Below are 25,376 nucleotides of genomic sequence, written 5' to 3'. Positions count from 1 at the left end.
GGTTGTTAGTATAACTATTAGCACACACAGAATTGTTCAGCACACTCTGGATTGTTCCACAAGTGCTGCCCAATCACCGAATCACAGTTTTGTTTTGGATTTTGCAAGTACAGGCTGATTGAGTACAGTCTGCCTATTATGAACAACCGAAGGAAAAGGATATTACTGCCATCCCTTCAATGCCTTTGTCTTGGAAACATAAAAGGAATTCGCTCCTGGGGCCTATTCCACCATTCAATGGCCTACAACCTAATTCCATATACACACTGTTGCCCTATATCCATTAACACTATAACAATCTATTATTACATATTTAAATTGATTTAATATTAATTGCGGTTTGTGAAAGAGTTCCACATTCCTACCACCTTTGTGTGTTTCTTAATTTCATCCTGAAGGGTCTGTCCCTACGTTTTAGACACTGCCCCTTAGCCCCAGACACACCAAGCAGCAGAAATAGACTCTGTGAAGTAAAGTTTATTTATTAGTCACAAGTAAGGCTTACATTAACACTGCAATGAAGTTACTATGAAATTCCCCTAGTCGCCACACTTCCGTGCCTATTTGGGTCAATGCACCCTAACCAGCACGTCTTTCAGAATGTGGGAGGAAACCGGAGCACCCGGAGGAAACCCACGCAGACACGGGGAGAACATGCAAACTCCACACAGAGGAAACCGGAGCACCTGGAGGGAAACCCACGCAGACACGGGGAGAGCGTGCAAACTCCACACAGGAAACCGGAGCACCTGGAGGGAAACCCACGCAGACATGGGGAGAACGTGCAAACTCCACACAGTGACCCAAGCCGGGAATCGAACCCGGGTCCCTGGCGCTGTGAAGCAGCCGTGCTAACCACTGTGCCACCCTAAGTATAAATACAACAGCTCAAAGCAAGCTGTTCTTCCTCCCAGTTTTGAGCAGATGGCTTGTGTGTTAGAATACTTTCCACTCGCTTTCAATTTCATTAAATTCCTCATCCACCAAAATCTGAATCTGTCTTTGCTCTCAGAAATGCTGATTGCCTTTATTTCTTTTTCTTCCAGCTACATTTCTGGAATGTCTCATGCTGTTAGCAGCTTTGGTTCCCACCGCCCCTGGATGAATTGTAGTTCAGTGCTCGAAAGGTTTTTATTACGTTATGCCAGCACAACTCCATCACCATCTATCACATACTTAATGTGTTGTTGCAAGTCTGATTTACAGGACCCAACACAGTGCACCTTTCATAATAATTAATTATCCTATATTCGAATCGGTGGAGGTCACACAAGGAGATATTCAGAGAGGTGATTAAAATCTTGCTCGAGGAGCTAAGTTTTAACAACCTTTTAAAGTTTTAGTTTAATTAGTGTCACAAGTAAGGCTTACACTGCAATGAAGTTACTGTGAAAATCCCCGAGTTGCCACTGTCCGGTGCCTGTTTGGGTACACGGAGGGAGAATTTAGCATGGCCAATGCACCCTAGTAAGAAGTCTCACAATACCAGGTTAAAGTCCAACAGGTTTATTTGGTAGCAAAAGCCACTTTTGCTACCAAATAAACCTGTTGGACTTTAACCTGGTAGTTGTGAGACTTCTTACTGTGTTTACCCCAGTCCAATGCCGGCATCTCCACATCAATGCACCCTAACCAGCACGTCTTTCAGACTGTGGGAGGAAACCGGAGCACCGGGAGGAAACCGGAGCACCGGGAGGAAACCCACACAGACACGGGGAGAATGTGCAGACTCCGCACAGACAGTGACCCAGGCCAGGAATTGAACCCGGGTCCCTGGCGCTGTGAGGCAGCAGCGCTAACCCACCGTGCCTTCATGAAGAAAGTAAGAGAGGATTTAAGGGAGAGAATTGCAGAGCGTAGAACCCAGGCAGTTGATGATGTGAGAGCCGATGGCAGAGTGACTGCAGTAGGTGATGTACAAGGCGTTGTTTGAAAGAACATTGTGGATGTGGGAAAACAAAGCAGCCATTACAGGCGAGCAGAGAAAGGGAGGTGTCGGCTCCTGTTCATCGACTCAATCTGATCACACAATGCGAGTTATTACAATATTTTATTGACGAGTTATGGAAATTTTGCTTTGGTCAGAAAGAAGTAGACTGGGAGCTGTGATCGCAGTTCACTGTGATGACGCCATGATGCTCGCCACACCTAGAAACAAAAGAGAAAACACTCATCAGCTCCACATTCTCAATGAGAATTTGAAAAACGCACGCATCGTAAGGGTATCGCCTGTCTTTATCCGCAGGGGAGCCAGTGACGTAGTGGTATTGTCACTGGACTAGTAATCCAGACACACAGGGTCATGCTGGGCAGCACGGTGGCACAGTGGTTAGCACTGCTGCCTCACAGCGCCAGGGACCCGGGTTCGATTCCCGGCTTGGGTCACTGTCTATGTGGAATCCGCACGTTCTCCCCGTGTCTGCGTGGGTTTCCTCCGGGTGCTCCGGTTTCCTCCCACAGTCCAAAGATGTGTAGGTTAGGTGGATTGGCCATGCTAAATTGCCCCTTAGTGTCAGGGGGACTAGCTAGGGTAAATGCATGAGGTTATGGGGATAGGGATGGGGTGGGATTGTGGTCGGTACAGACTCAATGGGCCAAATGGCCTCCTCCTGCACTGTAGGGATTCTATGATCTATGCTCTGGTGACCCAAGTTCAAATCCCACGGCAGGTGGTAAAATTTGAATCCCATAATAATCTGGAATTATAAGTCTAATGATGGCCACAAAATCCATTGTCGATTGTTATAAAAACTACTGTCCTTCAGCACTATTAACTGCCCTCTGAAATGGCCTAGCAAGCCACTCAATTCAAGGGCCACTAGGGACGGGCAATACATGCCGGCCCAGCCAGCAACACCCACATCCCATGAACGAATAAAAAAAATTCAGACTTGTGTATATCCAATATCTGATATATAGCCTGATATCTCGGACTGGAAGAAACATTCTGTAAATTTGTTTGACTGGGGAGGCGATGGCCCAGTGGTATTATCGCTAGACTATTAATCCAGAAACTCAGCGAATGTTCTGGGGACCCAGGTTCGAATCCCGCCACAGCAGATGGTGGAATTTGAATTCATTAAAAAATATCTGGAATTAAGAATCTACTGATGAAACCATTGTCGATTGTCGGGAAAACCCATCTGGTTCACTAATGTCCTTTACGGAAGGAAATCTGCCCTCCTTACCCGGTCTGGCCTACATGTGACTCCAGAGCAATGTGGTTGACTCTCAACTGCCCTCCAAGGGCAACTAGGGATGGGCAATAAATGCTGGTCAGCCAGCGACGCCCATGTCCCATGAATGAATTTTTTAAATTGATCAGCGTGGTAATTAGTTGTTCTTAGCCAGAGCTGTAGTGGGATACTACAACAATGTTCATTTCTGTACTGCCTTTGATGTGGAAAAATGTCCCAAAGTGCAAACAAATGGTCTAGTTGGACCAATGAGCGGCACCGGCTTGGAGGGCCTGTTTCCTGTGCTGTACTGTTCTTTGTTCTTCTTTGTTCTTTGCATCAAGAGGCCATTATCAGATAACATTGTGACCAGCAGCTACTTCATTGCTGGGCTAGGGAGGGCGAGAGGGGAAACCTGACTTATATCCTGCTCCCAATAATAATCCAGTGACCACTATCCCTCCAACTCAGAGAGCTTGGGGGCGTGACTATCGTCTGAGGGTGTGACTGGTCTGAGCAGTGTTTCTCTCTCTCTGCTCCCCTGCCCAACACAATAGGCAGCCAGTGCTCACATTTATACAATGGACAGACCACGTGTCATTAGAAACACAACCTCATCAAGTCACTTGCACGCAAAAGGGGATTAAATCCTTTATTATCCCAAAAAACTGTGCTCATCCTTAGGGTGAGGGATTGCTTCATAGAATCTACAGTGCGGAATGAGGCCATTCAGCCCATCGAATGTGCACCGACTCTGCGAGAGAGCGTTTCACCCAGGTCAACCACCCATCCTCTCCCCACAACCCAATGTATTTACCCCACTAATCCCCTAACCTACACACCTTGGGGCTCTTAAGGGGCGATTTAGCATGGCCAATCCACTTAAATCTGGACTGCGGAAGAAACCAGAGCACCCGGAGGAATCCCGGGGAGAAGGTGCAGACTACATCGACAGTCACCCAGGTTCGAACCTGGGTCCCTGGCGCTGTGAGGCAGCAATGCTAGCCACCGTGCCATGCGTCGATTATATAAAACTCACTGTCAAAATCGATCTTTTCCACAATGTTTTTCGGTTTGATACTTTCTTCTTGGTTGCAGATGAAGATTTTTTCTGGCTCGGCCTCTGTCCAGCCGTACTTACTCATCCAAACCTGCAACTGTGCATCTGAAACAAAAATAAATCACACATTGGGGATCATTTCACTTTCAAAGACAAATTAAAACCCATATGGACAGAGTGTAGCCATCTAATCTCAGGGACTCTGTGCAGTACCAGCAGTGAGTTCAGACTCTGAATCGGACCATTCCCCTACACACAGGGGCTGCCTGAAGGTCAGGTGCTGTTACAGGGAAAAGGGAGATTCATCTCTGTGCGTTCCCGCTGGCCCCTCACAAGTGTTGACTGACTAGTTTCAGAATAAGCATCTGCACGCAATTTTTTCTTCATTCATTCGTGGGACATGGCGCGTCGCTGGCTGGCCAGCATTTATTGCCCATCCCCAATTGCCCTTGTTCAGAGGGGCAGTTGAGAGTCAACCACATTGCTGTGGCTCTGGAGTCACATGTAGGCCAGACCGGGTAAGGAGGGCAGATTTCCTTCCCTAAAGGGACATTAGTGATCCAGATGGATTTTTTTTCCAACAATTGACAATGGGTCATCAGTAGATTCTTAATCCCAGATTTTTTTTATTGAATTCAAATTCCACCAGCTGCCGTGACGGGATTTGAACCCGGGTCCCCAGAACATTAGCTGAGTTTCTGGATTAATAGTCCAGCCATTATACCACTAGGCCATTGGTGCCAGATTGGCACCAGTAAGAAGATTGTGTTCAGCTGTATCAAGTTCCTAAACTCAACATGATAAGAATGGTTTCTTAAAAGCTCATTGAGATATTGCATTGCTGGGAAAACCAGCAGTTATTTTAAAGCCTCCCCCCACCCCCCTCCCCTCTCCCCTCCCCCTGTGAAATATATGACGACTGAGCAACTCCTGAGGGTGGGTTAGGAGTCAACTATTGGTGTGAGACTGAAGTCAGGTGTAAGACAGACCAGGCGAGTTTCCTTCTGTAAAAGACATTAATCAGTTGATGTTTTTTTTAAGACAATCAAATAGCTTCATGGTCATTTACAGATATCATATTTTTAAATTTGAATTTAAATACTCAAACTGCCCTGCAGAGATTCAACCTCTGGTTAAAGTAAAGTTAAAGGTAAAGTTTATTTATTAGTCACAAGTAAGGCTTACATTAACACTGCAATGAAGTTACTGTGAAATTCCCCCAGTCGCCACACTCTGGCGCCTGTTCGGGTCAATGCATCTAACCAACACGTCTTTCAGACTGTGGGAGGAAACCGGAGCACCCGGAGGAAACCCACGCAGACACGGGGAGAACGTGCAAACTCCACACAGACAGTGACCCAAGCCGGGAATCGAACCTGGGTCCCTGGCGCTGTGAGGCAGCAGTGCTAACCACTGTGCCACCCATTATTAGAGTCATACAGGTTTACAGCATGGAAACAGGCCCTTCGGCCTAACTTGTCCATGCCGCCTTTTTTTTTAAAACCACTAAGCTAGTCCCAAGTGCCCACATTTGGCCCATATCCCTCTATACCCATCTTACCCATGTAACTGTCTAAATGCTTTTAAACTGGAGTTTAGAAGAGTGAGAGGGGATCTCATAGAAACTTATAAAATTCTAACATGGTTAGACAGGGTAGATTCAGAAAGAATGTTCTCGATGGTGGGGGGAGTCCAGAACTAGGGATCATAGTTTGAGGATAAGGGGTAAACGTTTTAGAACTGAGGTGAGGAGAAATTTCTTCACCCAGAGGGTGGTGAAAGTGTGGAATTCACTCCCACAGAAAGTAGTTGAGGCCAAAACGTTGTGTGATTTCAAGAAGGAAATAGATTTGGCTCTTGGGGCTGAAGGGATCAAGGAATATGGGGGGGAAGGGGGAATCATGATATTTAATTTGATGATCAGCCATGATCAAAATGAATGGCAGAGCAGGCTCGAAGGGCCGAATGGCCTCCTCCTGCTTCTAGTTTCTATGCATGTTATCAGTCCAGTAATTTAACTACTGGCTCAGTTTAGCTCAGATGGTTAGAGTGTGGTGGTGCAGATTAACACCAACAGCGGTGGTTCAATCCCTGGGTGGACTGAGGCAGTTCTTGGGCCTGCCTTCCCATCTCGCCCCACGGTGAAATCATGGCAGGAGCAGGATTAGCAATGCTCGGACAATGAGGACACGACAGAGGGAGAGAGAGAGATTGAGAACTTAAAACGCAATGCTACCATGTCCTAGGAAACTATACTGGCATTCAATCGACTCAGAGTGAAAAAGCAATCTATTACACAAAAGACTGGCACCATTAAACTGACTCAGCCTTATTTTGAGTACGAGGTGTTTGATATCCTGCATTTTCATCTATAATTTTGTAGTGAGGCTGGTGAAACACAAGAGGTGAGAAGCACTGTGTATAAAAGATTTGTCGAGTCTGTTTGAATGTGGAGCTGTGAGCAGGCTACGCTGTGGCAAAGAATGAACAGGAAAGAATAAATTCAGGTTTAGCTACCACAAGTTGACGGTTTGTTGGTGCGTACGGAAATACCCAAATTATTGGCATGGATTGTTCTACATGTTGCAATGGGATATCCTCAATTGATCAACAGGAACTGCAGCCTCACAGCGCCAGGGACCCGGGTTCGATTCCCGGCTTGGGTCACTGAGTCTGCACGTTCTCCCCGTGTCTGCGTGGGTTTCCTCCGGGTGCTCCGGTTTCCTCCCACAGTCTGAAAGACGTGCTGGTTAGAGTGCATCGGCCGTGCTAAATTCTCCCTCAGTGTACCCGAACAGGCGCCGGAATGTGGCGACTAGGGGATTTTCACAGTAACTTCATTGCAGTGTTAATGTAAGCCTACTTGTGACACTAATAAATAAACTGTACCAGGGCTTTTTAAAAATGGAAACCAAAATGTAACTTTTAATTGATGGCAGGTTTCAAGTTTAGGTTCCAAGCATGAAGATTTTAACTGTCTGATGATGCAGCTGGAATAGTAACTGTTTCCTTCTCTTCCCTCCCATTCGTCCTGATGTAACCCCTGCGGCCACTCCTGCGTTCAAGTCCCGTTACCTGCAAGAGGCTCTCCCAGGCAGCCAGCCTTCGTATGCAGGTTGGTCAAAAACAAATACTGGGGTTTATTTAGATTGCAGGGAAACCATCAGATGGCACTTCATAAAGAAACAAGAGGTTCAGAGGTCAAACCACGAGAGGGGTCAAGGTGGTCCGGCTCACTCCGGAGCACAGCAAGATCCAACTGAGGAAAAACTGAATCAAACTGGGGGAAGCCTGAATCAAACTGGGGATATTCTTTTGTCTATGCCATCCCTACCCATTACAGCGCCCCCCCCCCCTCCCCTTATATTATATATCTTGTGCTATTTTCTTTGCCTTCAGCTCTGACGAAGGGTCATCCAGACTCGAAACGTTGGCTCTATCCTCTCTCCACAGATGCTGTCAGACCTGCTGAGATTTTCCAGCATTTTCTGTTTTTGTTGGGGATATTCCTATGTTTATGCCTAAATTACACAATGCCTTTTGCTTTTGCTTAATTATTTATTAGTGTCACAAGTCAGCTTACATTAACACTGCAATGTGAAAACCCACTAGTCGCCACACTCCGGTACGCTGAGGGAAAATTTAACATGGCCAATGCACCCTAACCAGCACGTCTTTCGGACTGTGGGAGGAAACCGGAGCACCCGGAGGAAATCCATGCAGACACAGGGAGAACGTGCAAACACCGCACAGACAGTGACCCAAGCCGGGAATTGAACCCGGGTCCCTGGCGCTGTGAGGCAGCAGTGCTAACCACACTGTGCCACCAGAAAATGTGAGCAATGCCAAGCATAGTTTTAAAAACTTGTAGATCACAAAGAACAGAACACTGAGCAACAAGTCCCACAGCTTCGAAAAGAACAAATCAACAGAGGATAATACAATGATTTTGATTCAAACACGATGGTGATGGTGAAAGTGAACCTGATTTCTGACTACACAATGTGTTACATTTATATTAAATTAACTAGCCGTGCGTTTTATGATTGCACCTCAGTGAAAACCAGCCCCATGCAACAGTCCAGGGCAGATCCATCTTAGTCGGCATTAACCCTTACCTGTCAGATCTCCTAACATTTCAGCCAGCAGCCATTTCTCAATTGTTTGATAAGTGATTCCGACGACGTGACAGATAACTGCAGGAAGAATTGCAACACATTAGGAGCCTTCCCAGAGAGAACAGTTTGAGCATTCCCCACAAAACGCTGCTTTTGCTTCAGACACCTGGTCTCCTGCACAAAGGAAACAACCAATAGGCCCTTCTGGCAATTGAGTCAAACAAGTATCTAGTAAGAAAGTTAAGAAGTCCCACCAACGTCTCCACTTTCTCAGAAGACTAAGGAAATTTGGCATGTCCGCTACGACTCTCACCAACTTCTACAGATACACCATAGAAAGCATTCTTTCTGGTTGTATCACCGCTTGGTGTGGCTCCTGCTCTGCCCAAGACCGCAAGAAACTACAAAGGGTCGTGAATGTAGCCCAATCCATCACGCAAACCAGCCTCCCATCCATTGACTCTGTCTACACTTCCCACTGCCTCGGAAAAGCAGCCAGCATAATTAAGGACCCCACGCACCCCGGACATTCTCTCTTCCAACTTCTCCCGTCGGGAAAAAGATACAAAAGTCTGAGGTCACGTACCAACCGACTCAAGAACAGCTTCTTCCCTGCTGCCATCAGACTTTTGAATGGACCTACCTCGCATTAAGTTGATCTTTCTCCACACCCTAACTATGACTGTAACACTACATTCTGCACTCTCTCCTTTCCTTCTCTATGAACGGTATGCTTTGTCTGTATAGCGCGCAAGAAACAATACTTTTCACTGTATGTTAATACATGTGACAATAATAAATCAAATCTATTTTATGCAAAAACTCATCAAATGGGAGCATTACAACAAACGGGTCAAATTCTTCTGAAAAAGATGCCACTTTTTAAGACCTCACAAACGACACCTAACATGTTTTCTCACAGACCAAATTTCTACACTGAGAGAATGGTAGAATAGTTACAGCACAGAAGGTGGCGTGCAATCATAATGCAGGATCCTTTTATAAGCAGGTTCCTGTGACTATAATTACAGATGTCGAGAAGCATCTTGGATCATGTTACTGATAAAAGTATCACAAGTTGTCATTATGGCCAGCTGGTGGTGACGCCCCCCCCCTTATCCTCTTGTCTCACTGAACAATACCATCGGAGATCATAGAATCCCTATAGTGCAGAAAGAGGCCATTCAGCCCATCGAGTCTGCACCGACCACAATCCCACCCGGGCCCTATCCCCATAACCCCACTTATTCACCCTGCTAATCCCCCTGACTCTAAGGGGCAATTTAGCATGGCCAATCAACCCAACCCTCTTTGGACTGTGGGAGGAAACCGGAGCACCCGGAGGAAACCCACGCAGACACGGGGAGAATGTGCAGACTCTGCACAGACAGTGACCCGAGGCCGGGAATCGAACCCGGGTCCCTGGCGCTGTGAGGCAGCAGTGCTAACCACTGTGCCACCGCAGTTTTACTGTGGTTTAAAACCCACATTCTGTCAGTACATGCCAGGTATAATATGAACGCCTTGCCTGGTTCCGAATCCATTTACAGGTAAGTCAAAGCAATTTCCCAATGCTGACGGGTACTTACATTTTCGAACGGAATCTTCAAAGCTTGTTATGCCATCAATCAGCTCAGAATTTTCTTCCAGGTTGCGCTGGACAGAGAAGTACATTGAAATTAAAAAACTGCTGTTCCACAGGGTAGTGAATTATCAGACCACCATCTTATACTAGCTGGGTAATCTGCAGAAACCCACTGTCCCAATCAGTCAGGCAGCAGCGAGTGGTTTGGGTCTGGAATACAATTGCTGGGAGTGTGGTGGAGGCAGGTTCAATCGAGGCATTCGAGAGAGCGTTAGATGATTATTTGAGTAGAAACAATGTGCAGGGGTGCAGGGATAAGGCAGGAGAATGGCACTAGGTCACGATGCTTGTTTGGAGAGTTGGCACAGACACGATGAGCCGAATGGCCTCCTTTCGCACCATAACAATTCTGTAATGTGTTTCACCAGACAGAAGGAGGGTTTGATACAGAAATTATACTGTGTGATACGAGTGGCACAGTGGTTAGCACTGCTGCCTCACAGCGCCAGGGACCCGGGTTCAATTCCTGCCTCGGGTGACTGTCTGTGTGGAGTATGCACATTCTCCCCGTGTCTGCGTGGGTTTCTTCTGGTTTCCTCCCACAATGATGTCTAGATTAGGTGGATTGGCCATGGTAAAGGCACGGGGTTAAGGGGATAGGACGAGGAGGGGGCCTGGGTGAGATGCTCTTTCGGACAGTCGTCACAGACTCGATGGGCTGAATGGCCTCTTTCTGCACAGTATGATTGGATTCTATGGTCCTCTCCCTCCCTCCTCCCAATGCACAATGACAGCATATGTTAAACCTCGGTAATTTGCAAAGCTGATGCTAACTAATGGATGAGGACTTCAATAGAAAAATACAATAGAGGGGCAAACAAAACCAGATATTTTAATCTCTCTGCCAAGGATGTTAGTGTACCATATACTATCCCCTCGGACCCCAGCACTGTCTCTTTATATAGCCAGTCACTAGACAACGCGATTGTGGCATAAAGTGACTGCTCTATAATCTTCCCTCCATCTGTAGGATACCATTTAACCTCCACATGGCAGCAAGGATGGCATCAGAAAATTAGCACGTACGGGGAGCTGCAGTGGCAAAACTTTGTGCTGCCACACCAGGTTGAAGTGCAGCGAAGCATCGCAACGCTACAACACAGCGGCCCCACGCCTGGGGCCAAGCCGAACAGAATGCAACACTGCAGCCACATTTTAACCCGCACAGCTCCAGGGGATTCTGCTGTCTTGCACCCAGGAATAAGGTACATTTTACTTGGGAGCCTCTTGGCACAACACGACCCGGGACCCTTTACTCACCCAGAAATCCTGGAAGTGGCAGGTCTCCAGCAGATCACCGAGATTCAGGATCTGTTGGATCGGTCGCTCCTCCTGCTGTTTACGATTCGTTAAGGAAAGTGGATTTCAAAACTTTAAGCAACATTCTGAGCCGTGATTAAGGAGCACGGGTTACTTTTAAAACATGTCAATCCTACCACTCGTCACTAGCTGCCCCCTACATCGGACAGCTGGAACTAGCCATCCAGTCCCTCAAGGGTTTCAAAGATAAAGGTGCCGGTTTTATCAGACAATTCTTCACACCCTATTAACCCCGCACAATATTTAACAGAGGGCCCCAGGAAGCTTTGGAGCTCCCTTGCCTCTCTTATGTGCGGGCGGCACAGTGGTTAGCACTGCTGCCTCACAGCGCCAGGGACCTGGGTTCGATTCCCGGCTTGGGTCGCTGTCTCTGTGGAGTTTGCACGTTCTCCCCGTGTCTGCGTGGGTTTCCTCCGGGTGTTCCGGTTTCCTCCCACAGTCCGAAAGACGTGCTGGTTAGGGTGCAATGGCCGTGCTAAATTCTCCCTCAGTGTTACCCAAACAGGCACTGTAGTGTGACGACTAGGGGATTTTCACAATAACTTTGTTACAGTGTGAATTGAAGCCTACTTGTGACTAATAATTTTTTTATAAATAAACTTTAAACTGTTAATTTTGATGAACAGGCACCTGGTAACAGAAGCTGGGGCAAGTCAGTTTTCAACATAGGGTTTTGACCCAGTGTAACGTAAGTGCAGATTCCACAGTTTCTCCCCCACATTGGTGGAAACTGAATGTGCCCTAACATTTTGTTTTGTGCTGTAGTTTTTCTATGTTTCTATGTTTAACATTTGTCCGAGTGGTATGACTGAATCACAAGTACAGCATGCACTCAACTGTCATAGCATTTGCAACATCAACACTGTAGCACTCTGTACAGTCAGCACAGGAAACAAGAGTGGGAGCTGTGACCTGGACCATTTGATATTGTACTGAGCAGCAGAGCACAAGCATCGTACCAAAGGCTTTATACTTCCCCCCCCCCCATCCATCATACTGAATCAACTGTGTTGACACCAATACGCTCGCTACTGTAAGTGGCAGAGACTGTGGGGGGAATCTTCCCGTCCCGCTCGCCACGGGAATCGGAGTGGGCGGCAGGGGGCACGGATCGTGCAACGGTCCGTTGGCCTCGGGCAGGATTTTCCGCTTTTGGGGTCAGCACGGCCGGAAAATCCCATCCTGGTGTCTCAAAACACAGTAAGAAGTCTCACAGGGACTGTTGGACTTTAACCTGGTGTTGTGAGACTTCTGACTGTGTTTACCCCAGTCCAACGCCGGCATCTCCACATCATCTCAAAACACAACCATCGTCAACGTGGATGGAATGAAGAGCGCAGTGAGGGAGGACAGTGTGTAAATCACACGGTGAAGATTACCGCAGTCGCTCGAAGCGGGAAGAGAAGTGGAATCAGTGCAACTTCTCAGAAGCCAGAACTGGCGGAGAATTGCAAAGCCAGTCTCACAGTAAGTGTCAGAATGGTACCAGACTGAGCTTTTCTGGATGGTACGCTGGATCGATACAATAACAGGTACACAAAACTGTACAGAATCATAGAATCCCCACAGTGCAGAAGGAGGCCATTCGGCCCATCGAGCCTGCACTGACAACAAAGAAAATTACAGCACAGGAACAGGCCCTTCAGCCCTCTAAGTCTGCACCGACCATGCTGTCCGACTGAAATAAAACCCCCTACCCTTCCGGGGACCGCATCCCTCTATTCCCATCCTATTCATTTATTTGTCCAGACACCCCTTAAAAGTCACTATCATATCCGCTTCCACTACCTCCCCCGGCAGCGAGTTCCAGGCACCCACCACCCTCTGTGTAAAAAAAACTTGCCTCGTACAATGATCCCACCCAGGCCCTAGCCCTGTAACCCCATACCCCGCTAATCTTCCTGACACTTATGGACAATTTAGCACAGCCAATCCACCTAACTCACACATCTTTAGAGTGTGGGAGGCAACCGGAGGAAACCCATGCAGACACGGGGAGAATGTGCAAATTCCACATAGTGACCCAAGCCGGGAATCGAACCCGGGTCCTTGGCGCTGTGAGGCAGCAGCGCTAACCACTGTGCCACTCAGAAACAAAGCTTATAGTGGGACTTGAACCTGCAACCTTCTGGTTTAGAGGCGAGATTACAACCCAGTAAGCCATAGCCAAGGAGAGCAAAAAAACTCCAAGAGCTATGAGTACAGTGGCACCAAACTTGGGTCTTAAAGCCAAAGGAAGACCCAAGGAAGGTAAACCGTCCCATCTTTTAGAAGCAAGTGGGAGGTAATCCTGGAAAGAACTGCCCCTTCCACCAGGCTTGGCTTTTTATCCACTTAGTGGTTAGCACTGCTGCCTCACAGAGCCAGGGACCCGGGTTCGATTCCCGGCTTGGGTCACTGTCTGTGTGGAGTTTGCACGTTCTCCCCATGTCTGCGTGGGTTTCCTCCGGGTGCTCCGGTTTTCTCCCACAGTCCGAAAGACGTGCTGGTTAGGGTGAATTGGCCGTGCGAAATTCTCCCTCAGTGTACCCGAACAGGCGCCAGAGTGTGGCGACTAGGGGATTTTCACAGCAACTTCATTGCAGTGTTAATGTAACACTAACAAATAAATTTTAATTTTAACTGGGAGATGGAGGCCTGGCTGCAGCAGTAAACCCCCCCCCAGGCTGAAGCAGCTGCCTGTTTTGCAAGGATACGTGCGTCTGGTCGATCATACATTTGCAGAGTGTGAAGTCTGTGTGTGGCAGGTTAGTCAGTGCTTTCAGCAAGATCTGTGCAGTGACGGTGGTCTGGAAGAAAGCAGGATTGAACTGATACCTGTGGAGAGATAAAGAGAGGCAAAAGGATCACTATGAGAACCATTTTTTGCACAGGGCGTTTTAAACTCAAGGGAACTCCTTTTCTTCGCATTTCCTTTCAGTCAGTCTCCCAGCATCACAGCTCACCACTGACTGAGAAGCAGAACAGCCAAACTGAATGAAAAGCTTGACGTATGAGAAGCGTTTGAGGACCCTGGGTCTGTACTCGATGGGGTTTAGGAGGATGAGGGGAGATCTTATTGAAACTTACAGAATACTGCGAGGCCTGGATAGAGTGGATGAGGGGAAGATGTTTCCATTAGTTGGAGAGACTCGGATCCGAGGGCACAGCCTCAGGAGTAAAAGGACGACCCTTGTTGTCGACAATTGTCTTGCTGCAATTGTACAAGGTACTGGTGAGGCCGCAACTAGAGTACTGTGTGCAATTTTGGTCCCCTTGTTTGCGAAAGGATATACTGGCCTTGGAGGGAGTACAGAGAAGGTTCACCAGGTTGATACCGGAGATGAGGGGGTTAGCTTATGAGGAGAGATTGAGTAGATTGGGCCTGTACTCGTTGGAGTTTAGAAGGCTGAGGGGAGATCTTATAGAGACATATATGATAATGAAGGGGTTAGACAGGGTAGAGGCAGAGAGATTCTTTCCACTTAGAAAGGAAACAAGAACTAGAGGACACAGCCTCAAAATAAGGGGGAGTCAGTTTAGGACAGAGTTGAGGAGGAACTTCTTCTCTCAGAGGATAGTGAATCTCTGGAATTCTCTGCCCAATGAAGCAGTGGAGGCTACCTCGTTAAATATGTTTAAGTCACAGGTAGATAGATTTCTGATCAATAAGGGAATTAAGGGTTATGGGGAGCGGGCGGGTAAGTGGAACTAAACCACTATCAGATCAGCCATGATCTTATTGAATGGCGGGGCAGGCTCGAGGGGCTAGATGGCCTACTCCTGCTCCTATTTCTTATGTTCTTATGTACTTTAGAACCGAGGTGAGGAGGAATTTCTTCAGCCAGAGGGTGGTGAATCTGTGGAATTCATTGCCACAGAGGAGGCCGGGTCATTGAGTGTCTTTAAGACAGAGATAGATAGATTCTTGATCAATAAGGGGATAAATGGTTACGGGGAGAAGGCAGGAGAATGGGGATGAGAATCATATCAGCCATGATTGAATGGTGGAGCAGACTCGATGGGCCGAATGGCCTAATTCTGCTCCTATATCTGATTATCTCAGCTCTTGGTCAACGCTGCGCCTGGCAGATCATCAATTATTTTTGAAAAAAATCAAACCTCAAAGCAGGAATGTGTGAAGAGTTTAAATAGAGTAAATAAGGAGGAAGTGTTTGAATAGACAGGCGGGTTGGGAGCCAGAGGGTGTAAATTTAAGGTAATTGGTCAAAAACCGATGGTGACATGTGGAAAACTTTTTTTTCTGCAGTGAGCGGTTAGGATCTGGAACGCACTGTCTTTAGTGTGAGTCACGGGCAGGTTCAACTGTGGCATTATCTGGGCTAGCAGGGAAAAGGCAGTGGAGTGGCACCAGGTAAATCACTTATCAAAGGGCCAGCAAGGACACAATGGGCAGAATGGCCTCCTTCTGTTCTGTCCACTGGGGGCAAATGGGATCAATGGTTATGGGGAGAAAGCAGGATGAGGCTATTGAGTTGGATGATCAGCCATGATCGTGATGAATGGCGGAGCAGGCTAGAAGGGCCAAACGGCCTCCTCATATCTTCTATGTTTCTATGTAATCGTCCAATGATTGTCAAGTTAGCTGGTTTCAGGCAGAGTTGCTACGACTGACCTCTGCAACCGGAGGTTAGTGGAAGGGTAACCAAAACGCTGGAAAATCTCAGCAGGTCTGGCAGCATCTGCAAGGAGAGAAAAGAGCTGACGTTTCGAGTCCAGATGACCCTTTGTCAAAGCTGATGGGAGGGTAATCAGCCAGTGTTGGGTTTGGTCTCCACAAGATTACCTTGCAGGAATTCTATGTTCATAATGGTGAGATTCTATGAATAATGACGGTACCAAGTCACTAGAACTGTGACCATAATCCAACAATGGGGCAGTGTGTGTCTTCAATAACAGAGAAGAAAATGGGACGGGGATCAAAATATTCAGACTTTCAAAGTTAAACCAAATCCAGTTGAAGGGGGAAAGAAAACAGAAAATGCTGGAAGCAGTCAGCAAGCCAGGCAGTCTCTGTGGAGAGAGAAACTGTTAACATTTCAGGTCAATCTGAAGAGATATACGTACAGTTTAAGAACTGCCAGATTGGCTTCCAGATCATATGCGTTCTCCCTGGCCTGTGTCTCCACGTAGCGTTCCAATGTTGAGAGGTTCTCTGGATTATACCTGCGGGGTGGGAAGAGGTCACAACGGAAGTTAGCATCTTCTCACAGTAATTCAGAGGCCCGCATTAATAACCCAGAAAACAGGAGTTAAGTCCCACTGTGATAGTCTGAGAATTTGAATTCTGTTAAAATAATTTGAAAATAAAAATCAGAGATTCCACACAGCTGCTGTATTGTTATAAAAATCCGACTGACTCTTCTTCAGGGCTGGTAACCAGTTATTCTTAACAGGCCTTAACCATAGTAAGAAGTCTCACAACACCAGGTTAAAGTCCAACAGGTTTATTTGGTATCACGAGCTTTCGGAGTGCCGCTTCTTCATCAGGTGAGTGTGAGTGAGTTCATCATTTACCTGATGAAGGAGCAGCGCTCCGAAAGCTTGTGATACCAAATAAACCTGTTGGACTTTAACCTGGTGTTGAGACTTCTTACTGTGCCCACCACAGTCCAACGCCGGCATCTCCACATCATGGCCTCAACCATGGTTTGGCACAGTGGGTTAGCACTGCTGCCTCACAGCGGCAGGGACCCGGGTTCAATTCCGGCCTCGGGTGACTGTCTGTAGAGATTGCACGTTCTCCCCATGTCTGGATGGGTTCCCTCCAGGTGCTCCGGTTTCCTCCCACAGTCCAAAAATGTGAAGGTTAGATGGATTAGATGCTAAATTGCCCCTTAGTGTCCCATACAGGTTAGGGGATTAGCAGGGTAAATACATGTGGTTACAGGGTCCAGTCGGTGCAGACTTGATGTGTTGAAAGGCCTCCTTCTGCGCTGTAGGGATTCTATGATTTATGGTTGACCCTTTACTGTTATCAGCTGTACAAAGGCCCAACTCCACCTCATCTGCATAGCAAGGGATGAGCAATATATACTCTGTCTACACTTCCCGCTGCCTCGGGAAAGCAGCCAGCATAATTAAGGACCCCACGCACCCCGGACATTCGCTCTTCCATCTTCTTCCGTCAGGAAAAAGATACAAAAGTCTAAGGTCACACACTCAAGAACAGCTTCTTCCCTGCTGCTGTCAGACTTTTGAATGGACCTACCTCGCATTAAGTTGATCTTTCTCTACACCCTAGCTATGACTATAACACTACATTCTGCACCCTCTCCTTTCCTTCTCTATGAACGGTATGCTTTGTCTGTATAGTGCGCAAGAAACAATACTTTTCACTGTATGTTAATACATGTGACAATAATAAATCAATCTTGCCAGCGACGTTCAAAAACAGTGAGAAACAAAAAGCAAATAACCTGTTTTCAGTGAGATTGACGAGGCCTTAATGGTGGCCAAGAAGCCAAGGGGGACGTTAATATTTTCAACAGTGCCGTGGGATCTGTTACATTGACCTCAACAAGCAGACCTAACCTCACTTTAACAGACTCCATTGGTAGCACTCCCGCATCAAGGTAGATAAATCCCCGGGACCTGATGAAGTGTATCCCAGGATGTTGGGGGAGGCTAGGGAGGAAATTGCGGGCCCCCTAGCAGAGATATTTGAATCACCGACAGCCACGGGTGAGGTGCCTGAAGATTGGAGGGTGGCAAATGTTGTGCCTTTGTTTAAAAAGGGCTGCAGGGAAAAGCCTGAGAACTACAGGCCGGTGAGCCTCACATTTGTAGTGGGTAATTTGTTAGAAGGTATTCTGAGAGACATTTAGAGACACAAGGACTGATTAGGGACAGTCAGCATGGCTTTGAGAGTGAAAAATCATGTCTCGCAAATTTGATTAAATTCTTTGAAGGGGTAACCAAGAAGGTAGATGAGGGCAGTGCAGTTGATGTTGTCTACATGGACTTTAGCAAGGCTTTTGACAAGGTACCGCATGGTAGGTTGTTGCGTAAGATTAAATCACATGGGATCCAGGGTGAGTTAGCCAAATGGATATAAAATTGGCTTGATGACAGAAGATAGAGGGTGGTTGTAGAGGGTTGTTTTTCAAACTGGAGACCTGTGACCAGCGGTGTGCCTCAGGATCGGTGCTGGGTCCACTGTTATTTGTCATTAATATTATTGATTTGCATGAGAATATAGGAGGCATAGAGGACAGTGAAGAAGGCTATCTAGGATTGTAACGGGATCTTGATCAATTGGGCCAGTGGGCTAACAAATGGCAGATGGAGTTTAGTTTAGAGAAACGCGAGGTGATGCATTTTGGCAGATCGAACCAGGGCAGGACTTACTCAGTTAATCGTAGGGCGTTGGGGAGAGCTACAGAATGAAGAGATCTCGGGGTACATGTTCATAGCTCATTGAAAGTGGAGTCACAGGTGGACAGGGTGGTGAAGGAGGCATTTGGCATGCTTGGTTTCATTGGTCAGAACATTGAATACAGGAGTTGGGACATCTTGTTGAAGTTGTACAAGACATTGGTACGGCTACACTTGGAATACTGCGTACAGTTCTGGTCAACCTATTATAGAAAAAATATTAAACGAGAAAGAATGCAGAAAAGATTTACTAGGATGCTACCGGGACTTGATGGTTTGAGTTATAAGGAGAGGCTGGATAGACTGGGACTTTTTCCTCTGAAGTGTAGGAGGCTTAGGGGTGATCTTATAGAGGTCTATAAAATAATGAGGGGCACAGATCAGCTAGATAGTCAATATCTTTTCCCAAAGGTAGGGGAGTCTAAAACGAGGGGGCATAGGTTTAAGGTGAGAGGGGAGAGATACAAAAGGGTCCAGAGAGGCAATTGTTTCACGCAGAGGGTGGTGAGTGTCTGGAACAAGCTGCCAGAGGTAGTAATAGAGGCGGGTACAATTTTGTATTTTAAAAAGCGTTTAGACAGTTACATGAGTAAGATGACTATTGAGGGATATGGGCCAAACGTGGGCAATTGGGACTAGCTTCGCCGTTACAAAAAAGGGCGGCATGGACAAGTTGGGCCGAAGGACCTGTTTCCATGCTGTAAACCTCTGTGACTCACTCCCCTGAAGTGTCAACTCATTATGAGTTTGAATCCTTGGTCATCGCTATTCCAGTCACGATCCCAGAGGGGGAAATCAGCTGTGAAATCAATGGGTAGCATTTTGAGTTTAGAGTAACAATGTTGCAGATTTAGCATGTCGTGCAACACTGAGGGAGTGCTGCCCTGTCAGAGGCACCGACTCAAGAACAGCTTCTTCCCTGCTGCTGTCAGACTTTTGAATGGACCTACCTCGCATTAAGTTGATCTTTCTCTGCACCCTAGCTATGAGTGTAACACCACATTCTGCACTCTCTCCTTTCCTTCTCTATGAACGGTATGCTTTGTCTGTATAGCACGCAAGAAACAATACTTTTCACTGTATGTTAATACACGTGACAATAATAAATCAAATTTTAAAAAATCAAATGTTAAACCAAAGCCTCAAGCTTCGAAAGAGAGCAGGGACCCTAGCCAATCAACATCACAGAAACATTATCTGTGTCATTGCCAGGTTGCTGTTTGTACCGGGGTGACCAACCATGCCGGATTTTACGGTTAAGGTCCGGTGATAGGGTCAGGTGCCCCGGCTCGCTTGTGGCCGGGACTGTCTCCCCCTGTGACTGCGATGGTGGAGCTTTGCGCGGTCCGTACCTGCGCTTTCCTCTTCCATCGAGTGTCTGCTCTGGGAGTTAAAGCACCCACCAGCACCCTCCCCTGCCCCGGCAATGCCCCCTCCGCCACCCCCCCTGCCCCGGCAATGCCCCCTCCGCCACCCCCCCTGCCCCGGCAATGCCCCCTCCGCCACCCCCCCTGCCCCAGCAATGCCCCCTCCGCCACCCCCAGCAATGCCCCCTCCGCCATCCCCCCCCTCCCCAGCAGCCCCCCCGCCATCCCCCCCTCCCCAGCAGCCCCCCACCCTCCGCAACCCCCAGTAGCCCCCCCGCCATCCCCCCCCTCCCCAGCAGCCCCCCCGCCATCCCCCCCCTCCCCAGCAGCCCCCCACCCTCCGCAACCCCCAGTAGCCCCTCCACTCCCAACACCCCCTCAACCCCCAGCAGTCCCCCCTCCCCCTCAATGCCAAGTGTCCCTCCAATGTTGCCCCTGGTTTGTAGGATCTTGCTGTGCGCCACTGGCTGCTCTGTTTCCTACATTACAACAGTGATTACAGCTCAGAAAGGGCTGCACTGGCGGGGGGGGGTCCTGCTGCTGTGCCAGGCGCTAGACAAATGTAGGTCGGTGTTGCTGCGGCTATTGTCCCCGCGGCTGCCGGGCTCCGGTCCCCCGCTTTCCCCCCTCTCACCGGTCGATGCCTTTCAGCAGCTTGCCCACGTTGGCCCTCATCTGCTCGATGGCGCTCATGGCTGGGTGCCGGCCCCACTCTCGCCGCCTTTGGGCCTGGAACAAACAGTGACGCTACGGCACACGCTGCACCAGAAAGGTCAAAGGGGAAAGCCGTGTGAGCGCATGCGCAAATCCAGCCAGGCCGCCTCCGCTGTTTGGCTACAAGTGTGACGCATGCGCACCTCCAGCCGGACCGCCGTCCGTGCGCGTGCGCAGATTAGCCACAAGTGTGAGAGCGTGCTTTACTCCAACCAGACCGCCATCATTTGCGCGAGCGCGGATTGTCTACAAGTGTGACGCGTGCGCAGCTCCAGCCAGACCGCCGTGTCTTTTGCGCGTGCGCAGATTGGCCACAAGTGCGACGCTCACGTAACTCCGGCCGGCCCGCCGTCTCCCGCGCGTGCGCAGACTCGATCAATTGGCCACAAGTGTAGCGCATGCGCCATTCTTAAACCACTTGCTGGAAATGGGCTTTTGTCTCTGACAATCCATCTTCCTCCAAAACGTGGAGGAACTGACTTTTATAATCTATAATTCTTGATAATCAGTCCCATTATTTTATAATGAGGAAGTAAGACTTACTCTAAGAACACAAGAAGAGGAACCCCTCAAATCTCTTCTGCCATTCAGTGACACAATGTCTGATCCACCACCTAACTCCATAAAGCCACTTTTGCTCCATATCCCTTCACACCTCTGGATCTCTGTCACTCTCCCTTTAGCCTGGACAGGGCGTTGGCGATCATGGGTCTCTATGTTAATCTTGCTCTGGAGGTGTGGGCCATCTTCATCACCGTGGCACAGTGGTTAGCACTGCTGCCTCACAGCACCAGAAACCCAGGTTTGGTTCCCAGCTTGGGTCACTGTCTATGTGGAGTTTGCACGTTCTCTCTCTGTGTCTGCGTGGGTTTCCTCCCACGCTCCAAAGATGTGTGGATTAGGTGGATTGGCCATGCTAAATTGCCCCTTAGTGTCAGGGGGATTAGCAGGGTAAATGCATGGGGTTATGGGGATAGGGCCTGGGTGGGATTGTGGTCAGTGCAGACTCGATGGGCTGAATGGCCTCCTTCTGCTCTTTTGGATTCCATGTTCTAAGATTTCATAGAACACAAGGTAATTTGTATAATCACACCTTGTAACTTAACTCTGGTCTCATTCTGGTAAATCCACGCTCCGCAATAGCTGCGTCTTCCATCACCACCTCCAAGGTCAATATATCATTCCTGATGTGTGCCTAGTTGAAGCAAGCTTTGTATAGCTGAAGCATGTGTAGGCACAGTAGCTAGCACTGCTGCTTCACAGCTCCAGGGACCTGGGTTTAATTCCCGGTTTGGGTCACTGTCTGTGTGGAGTTTGCACATTCTCCTCGTGTCTGCGTGGGTTTTCTCCGGGTTCTCTGGTTTCCTCCCACGGTCCAAAGATGTGCGGGTTAGGTTGATTGGCCATGCTAAAAAATTGCCCTTAGTGTCCTGAGATGTGTAGGTTGGAGGGATTAGTGGGTAAATATGTAGGGATATGGGGGTACGGCCTGGGTGGGATTGTGGTCGGTGCAGACTCAATGGGCCAAATGGCCTCTTTCTGTACTGTAGGATTTCTATGTATTCTGATCTATGTATTCTGACCCTTGAGATATAAAGGCTGACATTCCATAAGCATTTTTGATCATTTACTAAGGGGCTAAATTGCCCCTTAGTGTCAGGGTGATTAACAGGGTAAATACAAGGGGATAGGGCCTGGGTGGGATTGTGGTCGGTGCAGACTAAGTGGGCCCAATGGCCTCCTTCTGCACTGTAGGGAGTCTATGAATTCCAAAGAGCTAGGAGCAGCCATGATGGGCTGAAAGGCCTCCTTCAATGCTGTGTATTTCCATGATAGCGGAAGTAGCATTTACAGCAATAATTTCAGTTTTCATGAGGCAGGTTTATTTTAAATATATGAGTATCCAGTGCTGTCCTGTTTATTCATTCTGCTAGGGTGGCACAGTGGTTAGCGTTGCTGCCTCACAGCGCCAGGGACCTGGGTTCAGTTCCTGGCTTGAGTCACTGTCTGTGTGGAGTTTCCTCGTTCTCCCCATGTCTGCGTGGGTTTCCTCCGGGTGCTCCAGTTTCCTCCCACAGTCCGAAAGACGTGCTGGTTGGGGTGGATTGGCCGTGCTAAATTCTCCCTCAGTGTACCCGAACAGGCGCCGGAATGTGGCAACTCGCGGATTTTCACAGTAGCTTCATTGCAGTGTTAATGTAAATCTACTTGTGACACTAACAATGAATAAACCTTAAACCCATTCATTAGAATGGGGCATGGAGCTGCTCATGCGCAGTCCACTGAAGGGGGGGGGCTGTTGGAGGTCACATGACAACCAGCCATTGAGGTTTTGCTCTTCTCCAGCCCCTTCTATCTAACTTTTAGTCACATTTTCCCCCTTGTACCGGGCTGTACAATCAGCAGACACATTTCCCTTTGGTTTCGTGGAAACTTTAAACGACACCCTGAAGCCAAAGCATGAAGTGAAAGGCAATTGGCTGGGATGCTGCATAAATTAACATAATTAGGTTTCCATTGCATAAATGCAAAATAGATAGGTTAGAAAGACCGATCTATTCATGTTAACGTTGATAAGATTTTGTATTTCACACTCTGTGGGAATTCAATATGATATATAGACATAATCATAAATTGGTCACATCCATAGTAATAGGTATCCACATCACGGATTATAAATAGTGCTCGCTACAAACAAAGTAGATGTGTTGTATGAAAGGAGAGAAGGTTAGCACTCCCCTTGATAAGGATGGAAGGGGCCCTAGTGGCCTTACAACACACAAATGGTTAAGGCATTGCCATCTACTTAGTGGCATCTAACCATGTTTTTCTCCAAGCACTCTTTGTTTTCCCTGTGGTTTTTTATGCTCCTGCGCTTTACAGGTTGCTGTTAAATCTGCAGCCAGTCAATGTTCTTTTGCATCAATAGAAAGTGCATCTCCTTAAATTTCCCCCACCCTCCCCCTTTCCATTCCCCACAGTCTCTTTGCCTTATTTGGGATAATAGAATAGAATCTCTGCTGGGAGGGATTCTCAGAAGGAAGCCATTTGGCCCATCGAGCTTGCACCGACAACTATCCCACCCAGGCCCTATCCCTCTAACCCCATGTATTTACCCTGCTCGTCCCCCCTGACGCTAAGGGTCAATTTATCATAGAATCCCTACAGTGCTAAGGAGGCCATTCAACCCATCAAGTCTACACAGACCACAATCCCACCCAGGCCCCTAACCCCATACATTTACCCCAGCTAGTCCCCTTGACACTAAGGGGCAATTTACCATTGCCAATCCCACCTAACCTGCACATCTTTGGACTAAGGGAGGAAACCGCAGCAAACCCATGCAGACATGGGAAGAATGCTGATTCCACACAGACAGTGACCCAAGCCAGGAATCAAACCTGGGCCCCTGGCGCTGTGAGGCAGCAACACTAACCACTGTGCCACCGTGCCGTCCACAATACAGTTCAGCATTCCAACTGTTAGTTTGAGTTTATTGATCAGTGTCACCAGTAGGCTTACATTAACACTGCAATGAAGTTACTGTGAGTGCCCCGGTTGCCCCCTGTGTGGTGGTGCCACACTCTGCAATGTTCCTGATTACTGTGCTAAGTAAGTTTTATAAATGTTTAATTTTTATTCCTCCCCCCCTCACTCCTCTCCCCACCACCCCCTTCCCAAAAAAATTCTTGTCAAATCCAGAACATTATGATTTTGGCGAAGTGTTGAATGAGTGGGGGTTATTTCTGCAAACAAAGTGTAGACCTAGCAAAACTGCAACCTCAGTGACAGAACATTATGTTTCCACACCCAGCACCAGGGTAACAAGGTCATTTGTGACCTCAGATCGTCAACGCTGCCCTTTGAGAATCATAGAAAATACAAGCAGGAAGAGGCCATTCGGCCCTTTCAGCCTGCTCCACCATTCATTACGATCATGGCTGATCATCAAATTCAATGGCCCCACAGGCTCAGGTGAGGGGACCATTCCCAGGGCTATGAGCCTTGGCCAACAATGGAACCAATAAATCATCATTTGCGATGGCTAGTAAATGCAAGGACAATGGCTGCTACAATCAGCTCATTCTTTGTGAAGGGAACCTGTGTTTCCTTTAAACCATAGAATCCCCACAGTTTAAGTTTATTTATTGTCACAAGTAGGCTTACATTAACACTGCGGTGAAGTTACTGTGAAAATCCACTAGTCGCCACACTTCGGCGCCTGTTCGGGTACACTGAGGGAGAATTTACCATGGCCAATGCACCCTAACCAGCACGTCTTTCGGACTGTGGGAGGAAACCAGAGCACCCGGAGGAAACCCACACAGACACGGGGAGAATGTGCAGACTCCACATAGACAGTGACCCACCAGGGATCAAACCCGGGTCCTTGGCGCTAAAGCTAAAGTTGATTTATTTGTCACAAGTAGGCTTACATTAACAGCACAATGAAGTTACTGTGAAAATCCCCTGGTCACCACACTTCACGCCTGTTCGGGTACACTGAGGGAGAATTTATCATGGTCAATGCACCGTAACCAGCACGTCTTTCGGACTGTGGGAGGAAGCCGGAGCACCTGGAGAAAAGCCACGCAGACA

At 47.9% G+C, this 25,376-nt stretch overlaps 1 protein-coding gene and 1 non-coding gene across 2 annotated transcripts; one reads left to right on the top strand and one right to left on the bottom strand.

The window, feature by feature from the left end:
- Nucleotides 1-466: 466 nt before the first annotated feature.
- On the bottom strand, nucleotides 467-20,861 carry LOC144511473 (eukaryotic translation initiation factor 3 subunit K). Its single transcript, XM_078241861.1, has 8 exons — nucleotides 20,698-20,861; nucleotides 16,387-16,485; nucleotides 14,016-14,136; nucleotides 11,260-11,334; nucleotides 9,944-10,010; nucleotides 8,355-8,432; nucleotides 4,216-4,341; nucleotides 467-2,148 (listed from the first exon to the last, which is right to left on the bottom strand). The coding sequence occupies exons 1-8, from the start codon at nucleotides 20,754-20,756 to the stop codon at nucleotides 2,117-2,119; spliced, it is 657 nt and encodes a 218-aa protein (XP_078097987.1). The 5' UTR covers nucleotides 20,757-20,861; the 3' UTR covers nucleotides 467-2,116.
- A 2,621-nt stretch (nucleotides 20,862-23,482) lies between these two features.
- Nucleotides 23,483-23,609, top strand: LOC144511614 (U6atac minor spliceosomal RNA). Its single transcript, XR_013500862.1, has one exon. It is a non-coding gene; the product is annotated as a U6atac minor spliceosomal RNA (small nuclear RNA).
- Nucleotides 23,610-25,376: the final 1,767 nt, after the last annotated feature.

This window comes from Mustelus asterias, chromosome 24 (genome assembly GCF_964213995.1).
Source record: "Mustelus asterias chromosome 24, sMusAst1.hap1.1, whole genome shotgun sequence".
In the NCBI taxonomy this organism is placed as follows: Eukaryota; Metazoa; Chordata; class Chondrichthyes; order Carcharhiniformes; family Triakidae; genus Mustelus; species Mustelus asterias.
This window is presented reverse-complemented; position numbering and strand designations above follow the sequence as displayed.